This window comes from Oculina patagonica, chromosome 11 (assembly GCF_052425735.1).
Source record: "Oculina patagonica isolate OP01 chromosome 11, crgOcupat, whole genome shotgun sequence".
Lineage (NCBI taxonomy): Eukaryota > Metazoa > Cnidaria > Anthozoa > Scleractinia > Oculinidae > Oculina > Oculina patagonica.
In genome coordinates, this window is record NC_135768.1 from 21,424,057 (window position 1) to 21,433,775 (window position 9,719).

Consider the following 9,719-nt stretch of genomic DNA (forward strand, 5'->3'; position numbering starts at 1 on the left):
TATCAGAAAAAATGACGTCATCGATTATGACGTCATATAGCGACAAGTTCTACATTCAAGTCTTTCAAAGTGATTGGCATGTTGTCTTATGTTAACCTACCAAGTTTCGCAAGCAGACGATCACCATCAACAAAGTTATTAAAAATCTCACCAAAAACCCAATTTTAGATGAAACATTTGGGGGGCTGGTTTGGCCCCTACTTGTTCAAGTTTCATGTTAAATAATTCAATGCAACATTTCATTAATATGTTGTGTTTCTAAGGAGCGGCGGTAAACTAAATTTAAGGGTCTAGTTTTTGTCATTGTTTACTTTGCTATCCTTAGTTTTTGTTAAGAGCCACCCGCATATAGTTCTTTCATGGCAGAAAAGCAAAACATTCCTTCAGTTTGTGTTATACACCCTTTTAATAAGTCGAGGGGCCATTTTGAATTTTTATTTTCCCGCGAATGACGTCATTAATAAGATATTCAAAATGACACCTCGGCTTATTACAATGGTAGATACTTAATTTTAATACGTCGAGGCGCGGATGAATATTTCATTAACAACGTCATTCGCGGAAAGTTAAATATTCAAAATGGTGTCTCGACTTATTAAAATGGTGTATTAATCCTGTTTTTTGGGCGGAGTTTAGTACAGTTGGTGTTGGCAATAAAGCAGTTCTAAGCAGAGTCACGTTCCTTCGCAAACTGACTTACTACAACAAGTTTGTGAGAACCGATTTGGATAAGACTCGAGAATTTGCGAGTGGAACAGTGTTTTGTTCAGAAAATTGACGTTCTTGTACCCCCAGCAAACTCTGCTAGTTCTCTACTAGCAAGAATAAAAATCTCTCAGTGTTGCACAAATTGTATCTTGAGAACTGGATACCATGCTCTTGGCAAACTAAGATGGCACAAGTGTAATTTGAAGTACGTTTGGTATGATGAGTTTAAAGAGGCACTCTCACTATCACGACTTTAATAACACAACAGTCAATAGTCACGTTCACATCTTTGGAAAACTACAAGTAATGGTCAAATGTTTTTCAAAAAAAAATTACTAAACTAGTACAATGAGGTTTAATATTAAGGTTGGAAACATGAGTTAACCGTACACGAGCTCAAGGGGTTGATAACAAATTGACAAGATCTGGCAGCCTTTTTTAAATTCTGTCCTTGTGCCCTATAACATTTCTAAACACTTATCAAAATATTGCTCTATCGGCTTCAAAAAGTCACCTAATATCTTCATCTTGGTATTCTTAAGACGCATTGCGTGTACAAGCGAAGGTTCTTAGCCATATTTTTAGCGCCGGCCATTTTGGCCAAAAATGTAGCAAAATCGGCGTGGCATTGCTCCGTTAAGATTCGGCTGACGTAATGAAGTCTTTAAATCGTTAAACCACAACACAAGAAGCACGTTTCCTCGCTTGAAGTCCGTTCTAAGTCAAATAGTTGATATTTGCAAAGGAAAACAGTTCGCTATTTCCTACAAAAGGAGTGGGTCTTTAACTTTTAAAGAAAAAGTAACAATATATTTTCATGATTTAATTTTGAGCCAGCTCTCACACGTATATTTTATCTATTTATATACCACTAACACCTTATATGACCCTATTTTATAACTCCCAGTTACCTTTCAAGTATTGTAAAGCCAATTGGTATAAATGATTACTTCGGTACTTAACGGATTTCCTGTTTAAATACTTGTCACTTGTCATTGGGTTTTGGAACTTTTGAACTTCCCCGTTAAACTTTTTTTTAAAAGAAAGCTATAAATCAAGATGCAACGTTAAAATTCAAATCAAGTGCCTCCTCTTCATCTTTGTAGCACGTTTTGTAATAATTTCTTTGGTGTTGATTGCGTATTTGCATTTGTTGTTGTTTCTTGGCAAGTTGTTACTTCTTTTTATTCTTTGCACCACCTTTTATTGTATTTTGATCACTGGAAACTCAATCCCACTTTCCTGGCTTAGAAGTACCCCATGCCGAAAGCTTTCTAAGGACAAAAATATCAATCACCAGAAGTGTGAAGACACTACCACCTCATATTTTCACATCGCTTAAAGCTTGTCGTCGCTTAATTAAAGAGCTGTTAAACCCTTTCAAGTGTTATGTTTATCGAATGCTTTTAAATGTATGACGCAAAACCCCAGATATCGAAAGGATTTGCAATCAACCCGGAAATTGCTTAAGCCAAGCCGTGCATTTTATCACGCGCGAGGTAGCCGAAGTAATTTGCACTGGGAAAGGTTGGCTTTGTTTTGTGATAGCTAGAATACAACTTGTAAATGTGCCCTCTCTAAGTCATTTACTGACATTCCGAATTAACCAAGTTAACTTTCTCACAGGACTTCTATTATATTAATAAACCAAGTGCCAATCTCTCAAATTGATTTTGCTAATCCTCTAACATACACGCGCACAGAACGACCTAAATAAGTTGGACTGTTTAGCCGAGATGGCTCAGTATTTTCTATATTGTTGTTTATTTGTGTTCTATTTCTGTATCTTCTGATGCCTTTTAAACTTTATCATAATTGCCTGTCTTAGTAATAGTTAATTTTTTATTTACGCAACACACTGATATAAACAATCAATGAGAATCAATCCTTTAAATTTATAGTCAATAGACTTGAATTATTTAAAACGGAATAAAGAAATAAAATTTATCAATTATTAATACTACAATAACGATAAATGATCTACAACAACTTCAAATTCTTTTCGGAAAGCATCTACAAAACGTGCCGTTATAAAACGAGTTCATTGAGCAAGTTTATTATAAGCGGCTTTCTCGTTTGATGGATTGTCATGCTTTAAAAATAACTGCTGGAGACCGCTGACCTTTGTTACTCGCAGGAGCAATCGCCAGCTTTCCACGTCTCCTCTGTCGTACCCAGTGCATCATTACACAAATGAACGCAGACAGTAACAAGCTGGCTACGACAGATATCCAAATGCTGTGTTTTTCGATGACCAAGGAAATATCCCGTCTGTTGTCGTTGCGAGATTCTTTCCGAGCTCCTTCTGTATGTGGGTCCTTGCTGCTAAGTTCTATGGAATAAGTTGATGTGGCTGTGTTTGAAGGCAAAGTTGAAGCTTGAGTTCCATTTTCTCTTTTGCGAAGCTGGCCTATGATTTCGTGAGAAGAGTTTCCGTCACGGTCTTTTCCTGAAGTCTGAATGGGTTTGCTTGCGTTATGTTCAGTCCGCGGTGGAGGTCGACGCGTGCCGCGATGGCTGTTGGGTATTATTGGAAATCCCAGATGATCGAGAGGAACTTCGCTTTTGTTTCCTTTTAATAGTTTATGTATTTGAACTTCTGTTAGTCCTGTTAAATTCAGGGCAGATCTAGTTGGCCTTGGTGTGTTTCTTCGTCTCGTTGGCCAGCCAAAGAAAGGACGTCTATAAGTTGTAGCTACTGTGGGGACCCCCGTGGTGGTTAAGTTTTGCACTTGGGTTGCGTCGGCGGACCCGGAAGTGTGATTACTGGACACATCGCGCTTGATTCGGCGCCCGTGATTCCAAGAAGCTAAAGATATTAGAACAAGAAATGTTACTCGTTAAATGACTGAAGAAAGTTTCAAGAGGTGATTAATCAAGATTGCATTCTGGGAGGTTGCTTTTTGTTGACAAGAACTTCGACTGTATGGTTTCAAGATATAGTGGCAACAAACCTTTAGAAACACGCAAAGGTTTTAGTGTTAAAGGCCACTAGGGATACTTTTTACAAATGAAAAGGCTGCGACCTTAGGTAGGGAAAAACACAAAGTAAAACTATGGAACACGGATCCAAAAGTGTACTTTAATTTTGCAGTAGCCGGAATTTATGATACGGCTAAACTAACTCCACGGGAAAACAGGGAAAAAGGTGAACGCACGGGCACGCGTGCCATGGCACGGCACGCTAAGCGTGTCACACATCGCACGGATATGCGCATATTTAATAAGTAAAACAAAGAATTACACGGTTGATATTGTTTCGCATGCTAAAGCTTTTATCTAAGAGCAGTGTGCTATTTGACACGCTTAACGTGCGATATGACACGCGTGCGAAAGGTTACGCGTGCGATATGGCACGCAAGCGTGCGATGAGACACGCTTCCCAAACCAGCCTTCGTTTGTAGCTTTTACATCTGTTTAACTTCTTATGGCACGAACGGGTCGAAGCTATCTAAAGAAAAACATGCTAGACAAAAAAAAATGCTTTTCAATTTTTTGTTTTGATACGAAGACAAACAAGCTTGCATAGCTTACGTACTTACCCGACGTGCATAACAGTAAGCTAATTCAAGATCGTACGAGGCTTATGCATAAGGCGAAAATAAAATAGAAATAACTTCGACTGCACGAAACCACGATATTTAATTGTACTGTACTTTAAAAATATTGATTACTCGCAAGAATTCAGTTCATCGAAATCTGTTGATTGCAAGTAAACTTCAAAGTGGGGACGCAATAAACATCTGACGATTTTGAAAGGGTGAAAGATTTGAAACCTGTTTTATTTTTTTTATAACTGCTAATTTGCTTATGAAACTGACCCTATTTTCAAACGGAACTTTGACCGAAATGGTTCACTGAAATTAGTTACGAAATGCGACGGTTGAAAATAATATGCATCTCGGAAACATTGGGGCTAGTGGACGAAACGGCAAGAGAATCCGCAGGCGAAAAAGGTAAATGTGAAATGTTATAAATTTTAATCTTTGGAACGAACGCAAAATTAAAGAACAATCGATGGTGAAGCTCGCTGCTCGAGCTTCGCGCTCGATCGCTTTCTTTTTTTAGTAGCTCGCTGCCCGAACTACACGCTCGATCGCTCGCTATTTTTGCGTTCGTTCCACGGATTTTAAAGAAAAAAAAAGAGAGAATGCTCGGGAGGAGTAGTCATTTTCCCGTTTCCTGAAAAGCCAATGCGCGGCCGCGAAACACTGGGACCAACGACTATTTTGTCAACATGGCGGATCAGTCGGCGGGTGAAACGTGGCGACACTGCCGAAAGTGAGGGATGCTTTTTACGCAAACCTGGGACACGTAAGCTTTCGCTGGTTCAATCTTCGATTTTCTGTCGTTTACTTTGAAATTGATACTCAACTAAAAGGCTCGGTTCGTCGAAAATCTGCGATTCAATGTTTGTTTGTTTGTTTCGAAAGTCGGCTTATACGGCTGCCGCTACAATTAAGCTTATTGAGCGCCGACCGGGCAAAAGCCTGTACGTGTGATAGTTATACAAGACGAGAGAACGGTAAGTTAAACGTTTCCCTTGGAAACGGCTAGCGTGTCATTTTGCACACTTGAATTGCGTGCTATTTGACACGCTGGCGTGCCATTTCGCACAGTACAGTGCTCGACACGCAACATTGTTCGATAAGACACGCGCCTTTGTTTTTATCGTGCGATACTAACAAAAGAAAATTTTTAATTAGGCGTGCCTTCTGACACGCTGCTCGGAAGCCGGCGTGTCATTTTGCACACTGCTTATTGTTTAGCGTGCCATTTTGGCGTGCCCGTGCGTTCACCTTTTTCCCTGTTTTCCCGTGGAGGGTCACATTTGCTTAATCATTGTCTTCAGTAAAAAATGCTCTTAGAAGCTATATCTGTTTTCTGTTTAAAAAGTAAACAAAATCCAACCCGGTTGCACAACAAATCTCCCTCTGAACTGATCAGACCACCTGCTGAAAGATTGTATCCAAGTTTCCATGCACGGAAACCAGTCCTTTAAAACAAAAAAAAAACCAACAACAACAAACAAAACCATTTGAGGGTTGGTCACTGCCTTCTTACAGTTCAAAAACCAGGCCAAAAGCACGAAAATAGGCTTGCAGTGACCTGTTCAGTGGGATTGCGTGCACCTGTACATAATATTAATCTGGGCGCACCTTAGTCTGTAACTATTTTAGTGTTTATACGACAAAGATAACACAAAAGGGTTTCCTTTAGTAACGTTTGTTTGATATCAAGTTCTGTATTTTTAATCTCTGAATTTTGTTGATCTATAATTTTAATGCGTTTTTAATCCGACTTTTATTTCCACATCCGTCTGAGCTCGCAAAAACTTGCATCACCCAATAAAGGTTTCTAATTTTAATGTTGCTTTACTGCAAATTTGGCCTTAAATACAGCTTATGATGGCTAAGCGTTTTCTAATTTACACCTATAAATCAAGAATTTTGCTGTCAAAATTATGCGATTTAACATCATGCAATTCTAGTTGAAGTCAAATTTTCTAAACAAGGCGTCTAAAAGTGTTATAGGTGATAACTGCTTGCTTTTGGGAGTTTGATAATGCTTTATGTTCATGTGAGTAGTTGAAGCAAGCTACCATATGTTTTCCTAAAAATGGTCAAACGCTAGATAAAACTCTGCTGTGAGGTTATCATTACCTGGTGTTTTATTCTTTTGAAATGATTTTAATGGATTGTAACATTCACTGATTGTTAATTTCTCCTCACAATTTTGTTTTTGAGAATCTCACAATACCGGCATAAATATGGTGAATCAATAGAGTTTCATCACATAAGTTTTTTTCACCACCTAACTTGATAACAAATCTGATTGTTAAGAATCATTTCTAAGCTAAAGAAAGGTAAACTACAAACATTAATAAACCTTTTAGCGACAAGCAAGAAAATTTACAGGCAGCAAGATAAACCTGTAATGCTGCCGTTGAACGAATCGGGGCATAGAAATTAGAAGAAATGAAAACAAAATGTATAAAGAAACACATAAACACAGATACATAATACACGGAAAATGGAATATACTCTTATAATTTTTCTCTTTCTCTCCGAAGACTTCGGCTTATCGCAGTGAGTAACTATTGGCCTTTTACTCAGGACGCGTAAGAAGAAGGCAAGATACCTTAATGAGCCAACATCACAATTACAAAGAGTCGAGAACACCGTGAAAACTTGCTCGGTTCTGCACGACTAAAGAGTGCGCGCCTGAGACCAGCTTTTCTCGCATCATTTATCTATACATCTCTTGTAATATTCTCCGTCAGGCGATTTCCTTTGGAAGATCTGTTGACATTCCGAAGCCAGTCCCTTTAAGATCAAGGCTAAAGTTTAACCTTCGAGAAAATAAATTCTCTATCGCCATAGCGAAGAAATCGAGCAGTTATCGATCTTGAACGCCCACATTCATTTTTTTTTCCTATTCTCATTCATAATTATGACGCGGAATTCAGAAGTGCGTGGATTACATAACCCCTTTTGTTTATAGATAGTTGTGTTAGGTAATGCTTAATCACCACGTGCACAATCGCCGTATTTAAAGATCCCTTTGCTTAGTTTCGGGGCATTTCGAAAGAGATACGCAAGCCGGGAAGTCCGGGCGAATTTTCGACCCTCCCACCTCCCCTTCGGCGACGTAATAGACAACTATAGTGCTTTCTCACCCTGTCACTCATTGCCTCGGCCACAATCTTTCCCCATACCTTATCCACGCCGGACAATGAGCGGCATAATTAATGAGTGAGAATGGTATACGATTCTGTGCACTCGCTGGAAATTAAAAACGCTTTCGTCGACCATCAATTGATTCTTCAATAAATCTTTGAGCACTAAACGTGTGTTTTCTTCTTCTTCTTCCTCGCTGATTCCGTAAAACCGAAGGATTTCTCCGGTCCTGAATCATGACCTCAGCGTACAACAATTTATCCTCCAGGAATTACATCTCGCTTTGCAATTTTCATCACAATCCTTTTTAGCTGCTCATTAGCTGTTAACCTCCAAAACCTGTTTGTTTGGTTCGGTTAAGCCATCATCCAAAAGTTTTACCTTGGACCTCGCCTCTTTAGCAATTTCTTCAAGATGGCGGACTCGATCATCTAATTTGTCGAACTTCTTCTTTAAACTCGAGCCAGTTGCATAATCTTCAAGTTGTTTTAGTTTTGTGTCAATGTCAACTATCCTTAAGAATTGTATCGACTTTCAACTCCAAATTTTGTGTCATTACATCAGCGTCTTCTCTATCGTCTGTTGACGAATTCAGCAAGGAGCTCGAAGAGGTTTCTTTGCTTGTTTTCTCTTCTGGTGACTTTGGCGTCGTTATCTGAAACACTCGAAGAGCTTTTTGTACTCTTTCGTGTTTTACTTTTGCTACACATATGAACTTCAGCCAATATATTACATTTAAATGGGGAAAACTATCGGAGATCTATTCGAACGCGTCTTTATCTCTTCACGCATACATCGTCCCAGTCCTGTTCTGTGCGACATGCATGAAAACATGGATAGATCGAAAATCAAGGTGTCCTGCCGTAGACTCGCTAAGTGGCCTTACTTTTTTTTTCCTTCGTGGGTATAGCGAGCACTTATTCTGCTCTGTGAGTGGTCGCTATCCGCGTATAAGGTTGACAGCCTCTAAAGGTTTGAGTACCACTTTGGTAACAAAACTGTAGCAACACGCGAGACACTCGTCCGGTACAGCCGAAAATTTATACAGTAACTGAATTCAAACATTTTCTTCCTTTACTGCGCAACGTGAACCTGATTCATAAGGAAGAATCATGCAGAAAATTAAGAGTAAAAGAGGGAAAGGAAAAAACTACCTGTTCTTTGTGAAAAAGTGCGTGGAAAAGATTTACGAATGCATTGCGTTAAGGGTCCTCCTCCATTGAAGAAGACAAGAGTTGGATCCATGACAATTTCAGTTCCTTGAACCCCTCCCCTAAAAACCTCGGAAATCGCACTTACCTCTTTCTTGCTGCCTTAAATTGCTGGTTGTAGCGGATGCTGTGATCAGCAGGAAATATGAAGAAGCAACGAAAACCGCAAGAACTAGGACCACAGGACAAAACGGTTTCATTTTCAAATTGCAGCGTTGTTCGGCCACAAGGAGATTTTCGAAAGCTTTGAGTCGGATGCACGCCTGTTAGCAATTGTATGACAATTGGTGCAGTTCTATCCTAATAGGAGAACTCAGTCACATAACTTATTCAATGACTGTGTTCTACGTCTTAAGTACAACGCTACCTGAGCCTTCAAGGCGAATAGTTCTGTGATTGGCTGCACACTTAGTGGCCGTCATACGAGACATTCATATTTGAGGTCAGAATTAATTTTCATTACGAAGGCGCCAATTGTCTCATTGCTACAAGGATAGGAAGTGTATAACGACTCAAACATTCTATCATAAATGATATTTCCTGTGATGATACGGACTCTGTTACAGTTAACTGATAAGTGTATTTGGATATCTCAGTCTTAGCCGGCCACCAAAGAGAATGACCAGAGGAAGAATATCGATCCATAAATTATTCTTCGACTCTGTGGAGGGGGGAGGGACAGGAGAGTAAATCTCCCTCCTCCCTACTTTTTGCGCCAATTTCTCCCTCCTCCCTATTTTTTTTAGCCAAAATTTCTCCCTCCTCCCTATTTTTTGCCAAAATTTCTCCCTCCTCCCAAGTTTTTTTGGGCCATTTCTCCCTCCTCCCTATTCTGTACCTCCCCCCTCTCTGTGTGCCTTTCGTTAGAGAACTTTGTACTTTAGAACTGGAATCTGACATCTAATCATATTAAACTTTAAAACACCATCGAAGGCAAGTTGAAATACCGAGCCGCTTGTTAAATGGTCTGTTCTTATGGAGGAGATATCGTAAGCTCAAAAAAAGTAAGCTACGCTTATTTGGGAGGGTCACGTGGTTTCCTTGAAGTCAGAAGAGTAATATGCTACAACTGCCAGGACAAAATTCAACTTTGAATGAGATATATTGCATAAAAAGGCCA

The 9,719-nt window shown here is 39.4% G+C and overlaps 1 protein-coding gene across 1 annotated transcript; it reads right to left on the reverse strand.

Annotated features, from left to right (window-relative positions):
* Positions 1 to 2,751: 2,751 nt before the first annotated feature.
* LOC144630714 (uncharacterized) lies at positions 2,752 to 8,929 on the reverse strand. Its single transcript, XM_078489092.1, has 2 exons — positions 8,688 to 8,929; positions 2,752 to 3,517 (listed from the first exon to the last, which is right to left on the reverse strand). The coding sequence occupies exons 1-2, from the start codon at positions 8,797 to 8,799 to the stop codon at positions 2,796 to 2,798; spliced, it is 834 nt and encodes a 277-aa protein (XP_078345218.1). The 5' UTR covers positions 8,800 to 8,929; the 3' UTR covers positions 2,752 to 2,795.
* Positions 8,930 to 9,719: the final 790 nt, after the last annotated feature.

What these genes read in the sequence shown, in the direction of transcription:
- LOC144630714 (XM_078489092.1), bottom strand. Translation starts at nt 8,799, where the DNA reads ATGAAACCGTTTTGTCCTGTGGTCCTAGTTCTTGCGGTTTTCGTTGCT. An exon ending in TTTAAGGCAGCAAGAAAGAG is followed by an intron (nt 3,518 to 8,687) that starts GTAAGTGCGATT and finishes TAATATCTTTAG; the next exon opens with CTTCTTGGAATCACGGGCGC.